Source organism: Eimeria tenella, genomic scaffold (assembly GCF_000499545.2).
Source record: "Eimeria tenella Houghton genomic scaffold, Eth_scaff120, whole genome shotgun sequence".
NCBI lineage: Eukaryota > Apicomplexa > Conoidasida > Eucoccidiorida > Eimeriidae > Eimeria > Eimeria tenella.
The window spans coordinates 66278-82139 of record NW_013541486.1 but is presented as its reverse complement, the minus strand read 5'-3'; the positions used below and the strand labels follow the sequence as shown (position 1 = coordinate 82139).

At 53.7% G+C, this 15862-nt stretch overlaps 3 protein-coding genes across 3 annotated transcripts; all 3 read right to left on the bottom strand.

Annotated features, from left to right (window-relative positions):
- Positions 1-307: 307 nt before the first annotated feature.
- ETH_00030555 (uncharacterized protein) lies at positions 308-2745 on the bottom strand (the record flags this gene model as incomplete). Its single annotated transcript, XM_013373145.1, has 5 exons — positions 308-471; positions 605-830; positions 988-1404; positions 1927-2066; positions 2286-2745. 5 exons carry the CDS (start codon positions 2743-2745, stop codon positions 308-310), a joined length of 1407 nt encoding a protein of 468 aa, XP_013228599.1.
- Positions 2746-5968: 3223 nt separating this feature from the next.
- ETH_00030550 (AGAP004734-PA, related) lies at positions 5969-9511 on the bottom strand (the record flags this gene model as incomplete). Its single annotated transcript, XM_013373144.1, has 1 exon — positions 5969-9511. One exon carries the CDS (start codon positions 9509-9511, stop codon positions 5969-5971), a length of 3543 nt encoding a protein of 1180 aa, XP_013228598.1.
- Positions 9512-12148: 2637 nt separating this feature from the next.
- Positions 12149-15280, bottom strand: ETH_00030545 (uncharacterized protein; the record flags this gene model as incomplete). Its single annotated transcript, XM_013373143.1, has 1 exon — positions 12149-15280. One exon carries the CDS (start codon positions 15278-15280, stop codon positions 12149-12151), a length of 3132 nt encoding a protein of 1043 aa, XP_013228597.1.
- Positions 15281-15862: the final 582 nt, after the last annotated feature.

Below are 15862 nucleotides of genomic sequence, written 5' to 3'. Positions count from 1 at the left end.
ACACCCTCTTTCATGGCATTGCAGACTATTGGGAGCTCACGTTGAGTATTCTCTTGACTCCGTATCTGAAAATCTTCGTTAGTGTTTTGCAGACGGTGTGGGCCAGTAGCGCTCGACAGTGTATGGAACATACATGGGCAGCAAAGCATTGCAACAAAAAGGTCAGTGCAGGGAAAAAGTGCAGCAGCAGCAGTTATAGGAGAGTGTGTCATGTGTCTGAGCCACTGAGCGTGCATGCATGCTTACTTGCATGCAGGCAGATACTTTGTGTAGTTTGTTTTTCATTAAGACAGTGCATTCTTGGAGTTTAACTATCGAACAGGGCGTTGGCTAGGAAAGCCATTTCTTTCCTGCCGCTGTCAACAGCGGCAGGAAGCTCTTTCTTTGCCGCTGCGAGCAGCAGCAACGCGCTCATCAGCCGCTGCTCCAACACAGTACAAAAATAAACACGCAGGCACACGGGAGGCACACCTGCAAGGAAACGCATGCAACACATTGCCACAGACGCCCACAGTACACCAAGAGCAACAGCAGTAGGAAGCGCCAACAGCCGAGGCAACAGTTGAGAGAGCGGCTTAAGTTGCCACACTGGAATAATTCTTACCTCTCAGGCCCCTAAAATTCATGTTTTCTTCCGAGTGGATAGCTAGTTGCTGCTTCTCAGCTTTGTCTCTTTCCTCAGCGAACTGCCTTTCACTAGCTAGCTGTTTGAAGGCCAGGCCAATGTGGCGCAGGCTGGGATCATCTCCAGCCCCGTCAACAACGAGATTCTTTATCTTCGTTTGCTTTTCGAACACCTTAAACAGCTCTAAGAGCAGCCCTCTAATTGCCTTCGCGCACAAGCCCAAAGCCCTGAATCACATGCTTTGACCTTGGGGGCCTTCCTGTCGGCCCCGAGGAGCTGAACGCTTGTGTAATGAAAGGAAAAAAGTAGCTTGCGGGAACAACGTTTCAGTGTACTTGTACAATGTGCTGTATGTGGATTACCTGGACGTATCTTTCTTGGATCAGGTTCTCCACAGGTCTGGAGTCAGGTCCCAAGGACCTTTCCGGGTTGTACGTAAGAGCCTCGGTGAGATCAGATCCTTTGAAACAGTGCAGCTCGCTGCCATTTAGGCTGCATGCATCATCTTCTTCTTCAGTTGGTATATGCATGCGCTGTTTGTGTTTCCGCTTTTTCTTGTTAGTCAAAGCACCACTTGAGGGAGATTCCTTCGACTCTACTAGGGCTCGAGGGGCCCCTGGGGCGCCTGGGGGCCCCAAGGGCTCCGCCCTATTGTATATGCTTAATTCCAAAATTTCCAGAGCCGCACACTGTCTCGCGACGGTTATTGCAGCAGAGAGACCTCTTTGCCGCAGCCTGGGGAGGGCGAGCTGGCGTACTACGCAGTGCTCGCTCGTTGCCTAAAGCGAAGATGCCACGTGTGCATGCATGCCAACAGATAATACACCTGCATCTTTTAGTACTGAAGGCTTGCGCACCATAGACGAGAATATAATCAAGGGGAGACTACGTGTTTATTTAATGAACAATAAAATATGCATGTTCTTCTAAAATAACAATGATCCTGCGCTTCCATGCGAACTATGAATCATTCTGAACACCAGAATAGCTGCATCCACCTATACATATAAACCTATATGCTTTCATACACCTCAAGCGCATTCCTGTGCCATTATGGTTCCTAGATTTACACCCCGTGCGAGTGCAGGTGCTGCGCACCGGATGGCGAATCACAAAGAAGATTAATTAACCAAAAGCAAGCAGCAGGCTATCCGCTACAACGGTCCAGGAGCCCTCAACTAGCCAGATGGGTTCTCGTCTAGCAAATGATATATCTAAAACTTTTTCTGGCGATACTACACGCCAGGAAACTAATAACTAGCTCTGTGGCTAGTTTACAAGACACATAACTGCACATTTACCTGGCAGATCTGGATTACCCCAGTTTCCGAGAGCCTGGTTCCTGCTACATCGAGGAACGTGAAGGATGGTCGGGCTGTGAGAATGGCAGCCAAATAAGGGGCTGAGGCGTCTCCTATCAGAGTGTCCCTAAGCCCCAAACCTGCATCGGGGAAATAACGATCAAATTAGAAGGGGTCACTTCTAATTTGATCGTTGTGTCTTGAAGTTGCTCCAGTGGAAATCTCTCTTTTGCTCATCCACTCGTGAGATGTGAGTGCACATCACACGGGTGGTCAGATGTACAAGGGCGTTATACTGTGCCGCCTTGCGTTCACGGTGTCTTAGTTCCGTTGCATGCAGTTGCACAGCTGCCGCTCACCGGTAATGCATTCGCTACATTTTACTGCCTGGAACAGCTCCAACAAGTCCCCATCAGATATGGCATTTCCTGCAAGGTCTATCACCCCACAGAAACCTCCCAGCTGACCAGAGCGAATAGCCGCAGCCAGGCGAGTCAAAGACCCGCGGCTCACTGAGGCTGTAATGCTTTGGCCTTCATCAAACAACAGACTAAAAGGAGGCCCGAAAGATGCCCCTGTAAAGGCTCTGCTAGTACTTCCTGTTTGGTCCTTTGTATTAGCCTCTGCATGAGCGCCCGTTTGATGAGCATGTGAAGGCCCCTTTGCTACGGCCCTTGGAATGAGATGCTCCTGTCCTGTGGAGGACTTGCGTATGCTCAAGTCGACATAATCTGGTAAGTAGAAAGCTGAAAGGCCCTTCGTACAGAACTCTACAAAGTGAGCCGCGCGAACATCGGCACTGAGGTAAGCGGGCTCCATGGCCTGAGGCCGCACTCTATGTGCACCCCAAACTAACCAACAGCTGCCCTAAATGACTAAGAAGACGACTAATACGGTAAAGAATGCAATAGAAGCTTCTGGTAAATGCTGAGCCTCATATGGATACAGAGGATACAGAGTAAACCACAGAACGGCAGTTGCTCCACTTGCAGTTCCATTGGCAGCAACTGCAATTAGTATTGCTTAAGCGGATGAAGCGCCGCCCAGATTGCGATTCTTCTTTTACGCCAAAGGCTGGTGAAACAATTTGGTACTGAAAGGCCTCAGGAAACTTGTATTTCCTCGAAAAATCGTTTTTGAGCCATAATCAGGTCTTAGTTTGCCACCTGTGCAGGGCTGCCTCCCTGCGTGCACGACAGCCTAAACGGAATCACATGTATGTACGCAGGCGTCATCAACCTGCACATACATGCATCCTTCCAGACCTTCCACGGTGTGTTAAGACGGTCGACCGCGACTGTGTGCATGCGCACAAGCATGCATGGGAGCCAGACTGCAAGCGGCTTCCACACATTAAGCTCTATTTTACGCCTGCATTTCGCATTTTACCAACGAAGTGCTAGCCCATTATACGCTCACATTAATTTTTGTGAAGGCATGCACGCAGGCTAGTGGACATACATTTAGCAGTTCAGTTTGTGGAATTTCCCAGTGCTACCGGGGGGGTACACGCAACAAGGCTAGTGTATAAGCCTACTTTTTGAAAGCATGGAAATCACATTTGTAATTCCACTCAGTTGGTTTTGTAGCGGGGCCGCTAGCTCACCCGTTGCTGAAACCCTGGGGGGTCACTTGTGGCTGTCTGGATCTTGGAGGGCCCTGATAGTGAAAGAAGGCCAGAGAAAGCCTTCATTGAGACCTTTATCCCCATAGAAAGGCTTAATTTGTTTTTTTTCGAATATTGAGGGCTGACGACAGTTCCAGTGTGGCTGATAGGTCATCGTGTAGAGTCAGCTCAGCGCGAGAAGCCCTCGTAACTTTTAGCGTGCTCGCTAGTGCTCCGGCGGACTCTAGAGGCCTCTCAAGGCCTCTAAAGGCTTCTGTAAGACTAGTTCCGTGAATAGCCTACATCATCCCCAGAAAGGTCGCACTGCTTCCCCACATCGGGGGTCCTTCGGGTAGCTTGAAAAATTCGGATTGGCCGCACAGGGGAGAGCTTGCTTGATTTTGATTTCCACTTGAAAACAAAATGCCAGAAAAAGCATCCTAATGTGACATCTTGTTTTGGGAAAACTCTCATGTGTCGGGAAGGATACCACAGCCTAACGGTCACCGACGTATTGGCGACGTGGTAGTCTCAAAGTGTCCAGTTGCTCACCCGTCAGTAGGCCACAGAAGCTGGGTTTAGAAGGTCATAAGACAGATCAGTTTTGCGTCACTGACATAATTGGTCCCCTGACAGTAGTTTGACTGGGTTCAGGACGAACAGCTGGCTCACATGCATGCCTGAACTGGTGCGCTGTTGCCGCCATCCGTCGGGTCACGAGTGAACGCTTTCAAATCATAATTCATGCTGGCTAGTTACAGTTGCTCATCGCGTCACCTGTTACTTGCGTGTTGGTACAGCACCTTGTACACAGCACCTTCGGAAAGCTCTCTCTTGCACAGGAGTGGCAACTTTCCAAAATTGAAGCTCCACACACCAAGAACGGTAAAATATTTGTTGATTTCCCCATCTCTGTTTCTCTGTCCTCGCCACGTGATCGACGCCGGCGCCAGGGTATCCCTTCACTGCCTTCCCCTTGCCAATTAGCATACCGTAAAAGCTACGTGAATTAGGTGCACAGGGGCATCCCATAACAGACTGAGACAGCGCCCTCAGCTGCAGCGCGGCAGTGGTATCAGCTTGTCAACGATTTATCTGTCCCGGGCCGCGGCAATCTGCATCCTCCCGTGCCTCCCCTTTCAATGCGTTTAATGAGGTCAAACGAAAAGTTCTTATGCTGCGGGGCTGCTACCCTGCACTAGATAAAACGCATCCAGCACCCCGTAACCGCCTGGCTGCATCAGTCAAGGCGACTGATGCAGGCAAAACTGAGAGTAGGCTTGCAGACGGATAATGGAAAAGTACGATATATACTAAGGGACATGCCCGCGAAGGGCCGCCACCTGGCTCCTATAACATGTGGCTGCCAGTGGATGTGCAGAGCTTTCACTCATTGTACTAGAAAAGTTTCTTGCATATGTGGCCCCCTTGTGCATCCTGCATTAATGGTCACTACATATCTGCTACAGCGACGGTCTGCTTGTCCATTGCGTTTGTGCGATTTGCCAGTTTATTAAATGGCAATAATATATGCTTTGTGTCAAGACATTGATCGGCTAAGCACGCCATGCCACGGCAAAAAGCCGGGGTATGCTTGGTTGGCCGTGCAGGTCCAAAACAGCATTGTGGGATACTTGCACGAACACTCAACGGAGCCTAGTCCAATGTCGCGCACACCTAAAAATCCCATTCGTCTTCCTAGGGCGTGGCTCTCTGCAACAATCAACCACTTCATGTGCACCCTATAATTACTGCGATTCCTTCAAAATTTGCTGCTGCGACCTCTGCCAAGGTCTTGGGAGCCACAGGGCTGCAATTTGTGGCCACCATGTGAACACGAGCCATGCAGAAGCTGCGATTCGGGCCATTTGCTTCATTCCTCAACAAGGATTGGAAAGTACACAAGAAAACCTCTGCCGTAGAACATTTGAGGGGATGAACGGCACCGTCAGCGGGTGAGGGGCTTAGAAGGCGCGCGGAGACAAGGATAAGCCTCGCGAGTAACGGAGACACCAATCGAAGCCCTGTAATAAATCATGTTATGCACTGGACTCAGTGTCATCACTCCCACCGCCACCCTTTTTCTCCTGTCTTCATTCCAACTTCCAGTGCACAGCAATGACTCAACGCTCAAGCTGCACAAATTCGTCGTGTCTCACTCCACTTCGTGCTCTTCCCTCCTCCCCTCCAAAGTCAACAGCTGAGACCGCTTTGGGTGGATCTGTAATGTACTGGTCTGCATACGTCCATTGGCATCTCCTGGTTCACTTCAGGAAATTAGTGAGACAAACTTATGATAAATACGGGGCGGTTGACCCCGAGCACGGGGGATAGGCCTGTGGCGCAAATTTCTCCGTGCCTTTGGCATAACGGAAACTATAGCTACGCCGCAGCTCCAGGGCCCTTAAATGTGCCCAGCTGCCCCGCAGTTGGGACCTACGGGAATGTAGTTTTATTCTCTTTACAAAACGCCGACAGCGCTTGCTTCATGAAATCCTCGTCATCGTTCCTCCACGAATTCCACTTTCTCTTTCTGAAGGCTGCGGGTGAAAGCTCATCACAGAAGAGCTCACGCTTGAGGTTTACTGTTTCTTTAGGTCGTAGCCGGTGACCCTTCTTCAGCTCCGTCACTGCTGTGCTTAGTCTCAGTGCAAGTTCCTGCAAATGCCAGCCGCTTTCGGTGTGGTGGCGGAAGTGTTGCGGGTGGACATCAGACGGAATAGAACGGGATAGATCATCCCACCACAGATGAGGAACCATGGCGGGCCCCAACACCTCAATCGCGCAGAGTAGTGAGTCTAGAATAAGGAAACGGTGTGCGAGTGCAAACACTGCGTTGGCAACGCGTTCTTCCGGGACTCCTCCCTGATGGAAGTGGAACAGATGACTCACGGCCCGCTGTGCCGCAAGCACAACTCCGTTGGCCTCCGTCTCCCCAAGGGTGTCGCCCGCCAACGCAGTGCGCATGTACCCAAGTGTTTGGGATGGGTGCCTGACCATGTTGGGGAAGGCAAACGCACTAGTCACACAAAACTGCTGCACCTTCGCCCCTGGTTGCAGTCTCGGAAGCCTGAAAAACGGGTGGTTCCTTAGAAAATCATCCTCCTCGTCTTCCTCCCATTCTAGAGAATTCCATCTAAAGAGTGTGCTTCCCATTGCAGGGACGCTGTCGGCCGGTGCTGGGCAGCTTGGCCTCTCCTCCGTCGGCTGGCTCACCGCACCATCTGGTTGCGTGCTGCGGATTTCAGGGGGATCGACAACGACGCATTGTACAGAGTTCAATGGTAAAAGGACATCCCCGTCTTCGTCTTCTTTGTCGTTGCTTTGTTTTGCCTTTTTCGTCGGTTGCTCCCCCAGGTTTTCCTCTGAACCGGAGCTTTTTCGAGGGGGAGCCTCACTCACCTTTTCCTTCGAAGGCAGCTCTACAGGGACGCGGGCACGGGCCTTTTGGCCTGTGCCTCGCGGCCGTCTCCGCTTCAGTCCCGTGAATGAAGGGCCCGAATGTTGGTACTCGTGGAACTGCCATCGATGCTTTCGAGCTCTGGACCTTGGCGTTTTCTTGCTTGAGGTTTCAGCCTCCTCAGGGCTGTCTTTTTGAGGATTGTTGCTAGCAACGGGATCCACAGAAGGCGCAGTGACGACGACAACGTTCCGCAGAGCCTGCTCTGGATCATCAACCGCTGGTACGGCTGAAAATTTTGAGCTGCAAACTGTCCGTGAGTTCACCACTGTAGCTGGGCGGTCGCTAGGGGCAGGCAATGGAGATCCAGATTCTCCGAAAAAACCCTTATACCTGTTTTTACCTGGATCGAGCCAAGTGGGCACGTCGAAGTCCCCCGCTTCGGTGTCCACGGGGGAGCGTTGCAGTAACCCAAGAAACGAACCCTCGAGAGAGTACGATGGCACAAGGGAATTACTAAACTCGCTAGACCGGATCAAACGGCTTGGCGAGCGCGCCTCGTTGGGTTGTTCCTGATCGGGAGGATGATTTGGCAGGCGGGGATTGCTCAAATGGCTAGGACAGTGCACTTTTGTGAGCGGGCCCGGCCATGTGGGTACATGAGGATGCTGGGCCTCGCCGGGCATTCTCAACTGATAAGGCTGCTGCGCTTGGATTGATAGGGTTGCCCGTATGGGCGAAGTGGGCTGGTGTATCTCATTGGTCTCTTTGTGGGGGATGGGTTGGCCAGGCCGGCTTGCTTGACTTGGAGAGTGCAGGTGATTGGGCTGTACCAGCGGGCTAGCCTGGTGCACCTGGATGAATTCTTTCTCCTGATCTGAACAACTTCGCTCGCCGGGATGTTTAAGTTGATTCTGCTTGTGCCCCTGCGTGGGTGGGCTCGGCTGGCTGGTTCTGCCGGGGTAGTGGGTCCCTTTGGGCTGGTCGGTATGGTGGGCGTCAACGGACCGGCTCAAGTTAAGGGGCTGCGATGGGCTCTTCTGCGTGAGCGAGATGGGCTGCTCTGAATCTTCGGTCATACTGAGCTGGGTGGGCTGGCCAGGCTGGCTTGCTGGACTTTGCGAGTGCAGCAGATTGGGCTGTTTCGGCGGGCTGGCCTGGGGCGTCTGGCAGGGCCCTTCCTGCTGGTTAAAATAACCCAGCTGGGCAACATGTTCAAACTCGCGTTGCTCGTACGCTTGTCTTTGTGACGCCGGCTGCCTGGGCTGGTCACAATGACTGTCCTGGCCGGGCTGATTCAAATTGCTGGGCTGCCGCAGCTGACTGGTCCCCAGCTGCTCGTAGGGCGGCTCCGCCTCCTGGCTTTGTAAGGTTGGGTCGGTGGAATGGCAGGGATAACTGTTAGGCAAGCGTTTCAAACTGTTTTGGTACATATGGTTGGGTTGGCCGGGCTGGACTGTCGGCCTTGGCGGGCGCAGCTGACTGTGGCGGGTCAGCTCGATAGGTCCGCTGAGCTGTTCCTGTTGATTGGGATCATTCACTTGGCCAGAATGGCTTATCTGGCTGAATTGCTGCAAATGGCTAGGCGTGTTCCACTTGCGGAGCTCGTTCGAGTTTCCCTCATTGGTCATATAAGTGGGCTCATTGGAGATGTTTAAATCCATGGGTTTTTCAAAGAGGCTCGGCTCGGTCAAATCATAAAGCAGTTGCAGTTGGATGCGCTCACTCAGCTCGCCAGGCCGTTTCACCTCATTATTTTGACTAAGCTCGATGGGCCCCTTCAGGTCGTCAAGTTCATAGAACTGGTCGGCTTCGCTCTGCTCGCCATACTGGTGGGGCTTGTGCAGTTGGCTGGTTTCGGCCAGCCAGCCGGGCTGTTGCATGTATGTAGGCAGGAGCTGGCTATGCTGGAATGACTCCCCGAGCTTGCTCAAGTTACTGGGTCCAGTTGCGCCGACACCGTGGAACAGCTGTTCGGCCTGCATATCTGGGTTAAAGTAAGTCGCCGCTTCTACGGTCTCTACCTCTGGGGTGAGGTGAGTCGCCGGCGCCACTCGCTGTCTCGCCAAATCATCGTCACGATACTGTGGCAGAAAAGTAGAATGTAGCGGGAGCAGCCCATGATTCTCTTCTTCCATGTCCAAACACATCTCGAGGACGGCTGAGAGCTCCGGGTCATCATCGGGACCATGGGCCCACCGAATCCCAGTGAGTGCGGACCTCCCATGGCCCCAGCTGCCTCCCCAGTTTGCCAGTCTCCGGATCCCCCTTTGCGGCTCTGCGTGCGGGGAGAAGCGACGATAGCAGCCGAGAGTCACCACCACAACCGCCAGCACAGACAGCAGAGCTGACCAATGTACAAGGCTTGACAGAGCTGGGTTCCCGAGGCCGCTTGAAGGCTGAGACACCACGCTTTGCCCAGAACCATGACGCAGGCGGTTTACACGGCCAACAGAGGGGCGATGCTGGGTCTTTTGGGGACCCAAGTTGGCAGTGACCAGTACGGCTGGCGACTGCTCCTCCCCTGTCGATGCCATGGGGGTCAGTGGAGGCAGGGTGTCAGATGTGTCCAGAAACATTTCATTATTGTCTTGAGATAATTCTGACGCCAGACTCACAAACAAGGTGCACCTAGCGGGGGCATGACTGTGAGTTGTTGTGTCTGCTTGTGGGCTGATGAACGGTGACCTGGTCGGACCCTCCAAACTTGGCGCCAACCATAAACCTCACTACTGTGAGACTTATACGGTAAGCGAATGGTTCGAATAAAAGGTGACCACTCGAGAGTCGCGGAAGAGTAAGATTAACGTTGAAAAATGCAATGGCTCGCACGGTCCAGGTCCATCGGGCCCGCGGGATGGTCATAGGGGCTTCTATTTGAGACCCTAGGAAACTCCAATGGGCTATTAAAAATACTGATTAGGGGCCTTTATTCTGTTTACAAAATAGTCTTGCCTTCTTTTACTTCTTCTTGACCGTGTGGGGCCCTTGCTGGTTATACCGTTTTTGCTGGACAGACTCCCCGTGGGGTGCGCTGTGGCAATAGGCTCCATATAAGGGTATTCTTGCCCTTCACTGATGCATGTTAGATTTCGCATAAAAAATACGTTTTTCTTGCGACTAGAAAGATGCCACGGAAGGCGGAAAAGGAGATGATCCTTATTGCTTGCTGCGTGGGCCGGTGAACGAAGAACCCCTCAAGACATCCATTGCTCCGACCTAGCACTTAACCTTCTCTCTTTAATTTTTTTGAATCTCTAAGGCCTTATAGACAGTAGTGGAGAAGTTAAAGTGTCTTTTTGGCAGCAAAGTGATGCTAGCCTGGTGGGCATCCAAGGATGTACAGAAGCCACAATCTTCCTGTGCAGTTTAGTGCTTGATCTCTGGGTCTAACCTTAGTTTATTAAATTAATTTTTGGTGATACATATGTGATAGCAGGCTCAAAATTAAGGCACCAAGAAGCCCTGAAAATTTCTAAATGCAGCATGCAATGAGGCTAGATCCATAGAACTTCGAGCATCTTCTACTAAAGAGTCTCCCATTACAACTGCCTTCCGTGGCCCACTAAACTACTGCATAGGGACGGCCGACAGCTAGCAAGGCACTGTAACGAGAGGACTTGTGGACAAGGCCTCGGTCCTGATGAGCAACTCCGACTCGAAAATCATTCAAGAGTACCTCGCGGACATTCCACGTTATCTTTAAGCCCTGGTATAGCTCAAGTTATAACAAAGGGCTCAAATGCGCGATTTAAGCTGTTTCTCAGTAAGGAAACTCAACGTTCTGCATCGCTGCAGCAAATGCCAGTGCGTTTCGCCCGGCCCAGTTCTAAACGTTCCTGTGCCATTTCCCTGTAATATCAACTTTGGCTCTTCTTATTACCAGTCATGCAGCGCGAAAGAAAGAAGTGCTTTACGTTTTTTTTCGTAGACACCACAAGCCGCAGCCTTCGTGGGTTACAATGGTGCGCTCCAGATAGCTCCGAGCTATGTTGCATTCGCTCTGTGGCTGCATTACTGGCTATTTTTTACGAAAGTTTATTCTTCAACAAACGCAAATTCAAAAGATCTGGACGCCTTTTCCCGTTTCCGCCCCCGCCGCTTCCTCTTTACGCTGGGGCGAAGAGGCCCTGATACGAGCTACACGAGCCTTTGGTGTTCAGTGTCTGTGCCAGGGTGAAGGTGACGTGGCTCGATGTCTTCAGCCCTTCTCGGCATTCTTTCAAGAAAGCGTCACGACAAGTGTTTGTGCCTCCATGCATTTGCCCGTGCTCGCCAACTGTAGGCTTTGGACCTTTCTCGCTATTCATCATTTCCAGTTCGACTTCTCCGCGCCATCTTGCATCATTCTCTCTTCTCTCCAACTCCATAAACGTGCGTTCCCCACCTCTCTTTACACTTAACCCCCTGGCTAAATCTTTTTATCGGTTTCTGTACTGCACAATTGCATCTCGTCACCTGTCCAGCTATCTCGCTACTGCTTGCGCTTATGCGTCTTTCTCCCCTGCCTTCATGCCTGTTTTCTTTTGACCTTTCTTTCACTGTGCTTCTGCTGCTTCAGCAGCTTGCTGCTTTTGTGTTTGCGTCTTTTGGTGAACTGAGAAGCTGTGTTCGGCCGTGTCACTGTTTTCTCTGTCTCTACAATAGATTCGACGCATTCTCACGTGTCCAGAGTATTACATCAGGAAACATAAAGTAGACACTAAACATTCATTTGCAGCTGCAGCTGCAGCAGCCGTAGCTGGTTCTATAGTTAAAAGCTGATGCAGCAGCAGCAGCAGTCGCTGCTGCCGCCGTTGCTGCTGTTGTAGAACACATGCTTCTCTTTGTTTGCCTCCTGCTTTGGGGGGTCCAAGCAGCTGCAGCTACAGCCGCTGCTGCCGCTCCAGCTGCTCCAGCAACACACGTCGCTGTGGTCTCTCAGACACGCTAGCCCATGGTGCACAATTTAGTAGCTGTCCCCACACAGCACTGCAGAATATGCAGCTGCTAGTGCAGCAGCAGCTTGCTGCTGCGCTCCGCCCAAGAGAAAGCCTCCTCCTCTTAGGCAAGCAGAAAGGAGACACTCTAAAACAGCAACGCAAAGACCGCAAGGGCAGCAGACTCTCGCGCCCGGTCTTCTTGAAGGACGGGCTGTACGTACAGGTGAGAGAAGACAGAGACCGCGGCTCTCTATGCTGCTGCTGCACCGGCTGCCGATGTTGCTGCAACTCTAATTAAATTACCCGGCGCTGGTTACTATGCTTAAACGGCGTCCTTATTCCCCCGTCATCTGTCGCAGGCGATGTTGCTGCTGCCGCAGTGACAGTTGCTGCAGCAGAGACTGCTGCTGCTGCTGCTGTCGAAGAACAAGAAGGCTCGGATAAAGCCAGCCTGTAGCGCCTGACGCGATTTTCCGCCAGAGGCGTTTCTGCCAAGTTGCACTGCTCTCCGTGCTGCTGCTGTTGCTGCTGCTGCTGCAGCAGTTGTTGCTGCTCCAGCTCCTCGGTCATTTCCGCAACTCTGAGTGCAAGAAGAGGCTCTGGTGGGATCGGTGGTCCAAACCGTTCCCAGCGGCTGTCCAAAAAAAGCAGTAAGTCATCCAGCAGCACTATGTTGCAGTTGCTGCTGTCGTCACAGTTGCTGCTGCTGCTGCTGCTAATGGCTCGCCAGCGAAGCACCTCAGGAAGCGCCAGCGGTTGGTCGCCGTCTATGCACCAGCGCACCACCACATTTGGATGTTTCCTTCGGGTGGTCTTTGGCAAAGGAGACATGAGTGACAAAAGCCGCTTCGCCACAGGTACTGGGGAAGCTTTGGCCTGGTAGAGGGCCCCTTCCTGTGTCTCCTCACCTGCTGAGGTGTCTGTACACCCCATGGCCCCGCTACAGCATGCGCAGCAGCAACCGCTGCCGCAGGTGCTCAAACATGCCACATTTGCACCATCAGAAGAATCAATTGTCGAATTATTTGGCAAGGGCACTGGCGCTGCAGCACCAGTTCCTGATGCTTCTGCTGCTGCTGATGTTATGGCTAAAACTGCTGCTGGTTCGGTCTCCGCTGTTGTTGCTGGGGCTGCTTCTTGTTGGGCAGCTGCAAGCTCCCCATCTGTCTTTGCTGCATTATCCTGTTGGTCTTCTTCCGTGCACCTGTTGCTCTCGTCGCCAACTATTCTGCTGCTGCTGCTGCTGCTGCCGCAATCAGTAGGTTCGAAACTAAGGGGCGCATCTACCTGCAGCAGCTCCGCCTGGAGGTAGCAGCCAAACTGAGGTATTTGCATATGAGCAGCAGACACCCCCAGAGCCGCCTGCAGCGCTAGGAGCGCCGACTGGTGGGTGACGAAGATGCACAACCCCTCAGCTTCTTCACCTGCTGCAGCTTCTGTGGCTGCTCCACCACCGGAAGCAGGACTTTTGGTTTCCCGCGCTGCTGCTGCCGCTGCAGCAGCAGCAGCGTCCGCCATGCGCTCAAGTCTGGCAGTGATCTCCATCAGACTGATGCCCCCTGCCCTCCAGCCCACCTCTTCCTCTTCAGCATACTGCAGCCGAGCCACCAAATTAGCCCCGCGAAACACTGCATCCAGAAATTCTTCAGGTGTAATCTCCTTTGTTTCCTCCTCACTGCATGGTGCTGCCGCTGCCGCTGCTGCTGCTGCTGCGGGCTCGGCTTCGGCTGCGGGTTCAGTTGCTGCTGCGTGGGCCACTTCGTCTGCTGCGGATTCCGTTGCTGCTGGGTGGCGAATGGGACCTGGTGCCGCCGTCGGTGTTGCTGCACCTTCCCCACGTAGATCTACCGTTTCTGCTGCTGCAGCAGCCTCAACAAGGGCAGCAGCTGCTTCTTCGGCGTCGGTGGGGCCCGGGAGGACCGTGGCGTTCGACATGTAGCTAGTTGTGCTGCTCCTTGAGCTGCTGCAGCTGCTGCTGTTGCTGCTGCTGCCGCTGGGAGGGCCTGCGTTGCTGTGTCCGTTGCTGCCGCTGCCGCTGCTGCTGTTGTGCAGCAGCGCCAGGCTCGCGTGGCCCCCCTTCAACAGCGGCAACGGAATGCCGTGGTAGATGTAGGCACCATACAAAGACACAAATTTCTTCATCACCCGTAGCCCCTCTTTGCTGCTCCAGCCGGTAAGCTCCCGCAGCAGCGCCGCCTCCCCCTCCAGCGCGGTGCATGCAGCAGCGTAGCTGCTGCTGCTGCAGAGGGCTCTGCGTTTGTGCAGCTTTACGAGGGGGCTTTTGGCCTTCAAAGCCAAAGATGCAGGGGACCCCGCTGGCGCGGTGTATAGGCAGCTCTTCAAGTCCACTTGCAGACAGTCCTGCGATTCTGCCGCTGCGCCCCCTTGCTGAACCTGCTGCTGCTGCTGCTGCTGCTGTTGGGGCTGCATGGCCATCTGGAGACCTGTGATAACAGCTTGGGCTGTTTGAATGCAGCGGATGGACTCCGTACTACACACCATGACGGGGATGCCACGACAGGGTCCTACTGCGGCTGCAGCACCAGCTGCTTGCTGCACTTCAGCCGTCGCATCTCCAGGAGCAGCAGCAGTACCTGCTGCCGCTGCTGCTGCTGCACATTCGCAGCAGCGGCGGAGGTGGGCCTGGGCGCGGCGAATGTCCATTCCCACCGCAACTGACTGCCTCCAGCCAGCTTCTGTGAGGGAGCCGGGGACACCCCCAAAGGGCCAGATGGTGTCCCCCTTTTCGGCCTCGTGCTTGCTGTCTTCTGCAGCAACTGCAGCTTCTGCAGAGTCCGCAAGTTTATGTTCTGCAGCAGCGGACTCTGAGCCTCGAATCGCTGTGCCCGCGTCGCTGCTGCTGCTCCTCTTGTCGTCGTTTGGCCCTGCTGCAGCTGCCTCCCCATCCGAAGCAGCAGCAGCAGCAGCTTCAACTGGAGCAGCATCCTCAGACGTAGCTGATACACGGACTTTCGGGGCCCTCGCCCCATGACGCATAAATACCACTGTGCCAAGGTGCCTCGCCGTCATGCCCCCCACGAAGAGGGCCTTTGGTGCAGCAGCAGCAGCAGCAGCAGCCATTGTGGCTGCTGCTTCAGCATCTGCGCTCCCCTTTCCACTCAAACCTGATCTGGAGCAGCAAGCGCAGCACTCACAGCCGTCGTCATGCTGCTGCTGCTGCACCTGCTGCTGCAGGTTGCTGCTGTTCCCTGCAGCGAGTACATCTTCATCGGAAGGGGCGCCCAGCATTTGGAAAGGCCTTGTGCAGTCGGTGCTGCTGCTGCTGTTTCGGTTGCTGTTGTAGCCGTTGAGACGTGGGGTGCCGGTGCTGCAGCAAGTGCTGAGAGAGCTGTTGCGGCTACTGCCCCGGTCTGCCGCGGCTGCCAGCGCCTCAGCTGCATCAGCAGCAGCCGCTGTGGGCTGCATGCTGTTGCTTGTGCTGGTGCTGCTGCCAGAGGTCGAGCAGCTCCCGCGCAAGCAGAAGCAGCAGCGGCTGCAGCAGCAGCACCAGGTGTCGGGCTGGGAGAGAGAGGAGACTCACGTTCTGTCCAAGCTTTCGGCAGTCAGGCAGCAGCTGCTGCTAAGTCAGCTTAGCAGCTAGATCTGCTGCTGCTGCTGCGCTTGATGCTGCCGCTGCTGCGGGAATGACACTGAGGTGTACAAGCAGCTGAGAGAGTAAACCAAGGGCAGCGCATCTGCAGCACGATTAAGAAGGGATAGCTGGTTGCTGCTGGTCCTGGTGCACGCCCTGGAACAACCCCACCACATCCAGAGAAAAAGGAAGTGACGGAGACTCCATGCTGCTCCTGTGAAGCCGGTTGATGCTACTGCTGCTCTACCACTGTCGCTGCTGTCACCGCAGGAGCAAGAACCACGATGCGCAAGCAGAGGGCGAGGCCCTGCGGGCCTGGAAGCAGTCGGTGTACGATTTCCCGTCAACTACTGCTGCTGTTGCTGCTGCCAAATGCTGCTGTTGCTGCTTTCAAGTGCTCGTGTTGCTGCAGCTGC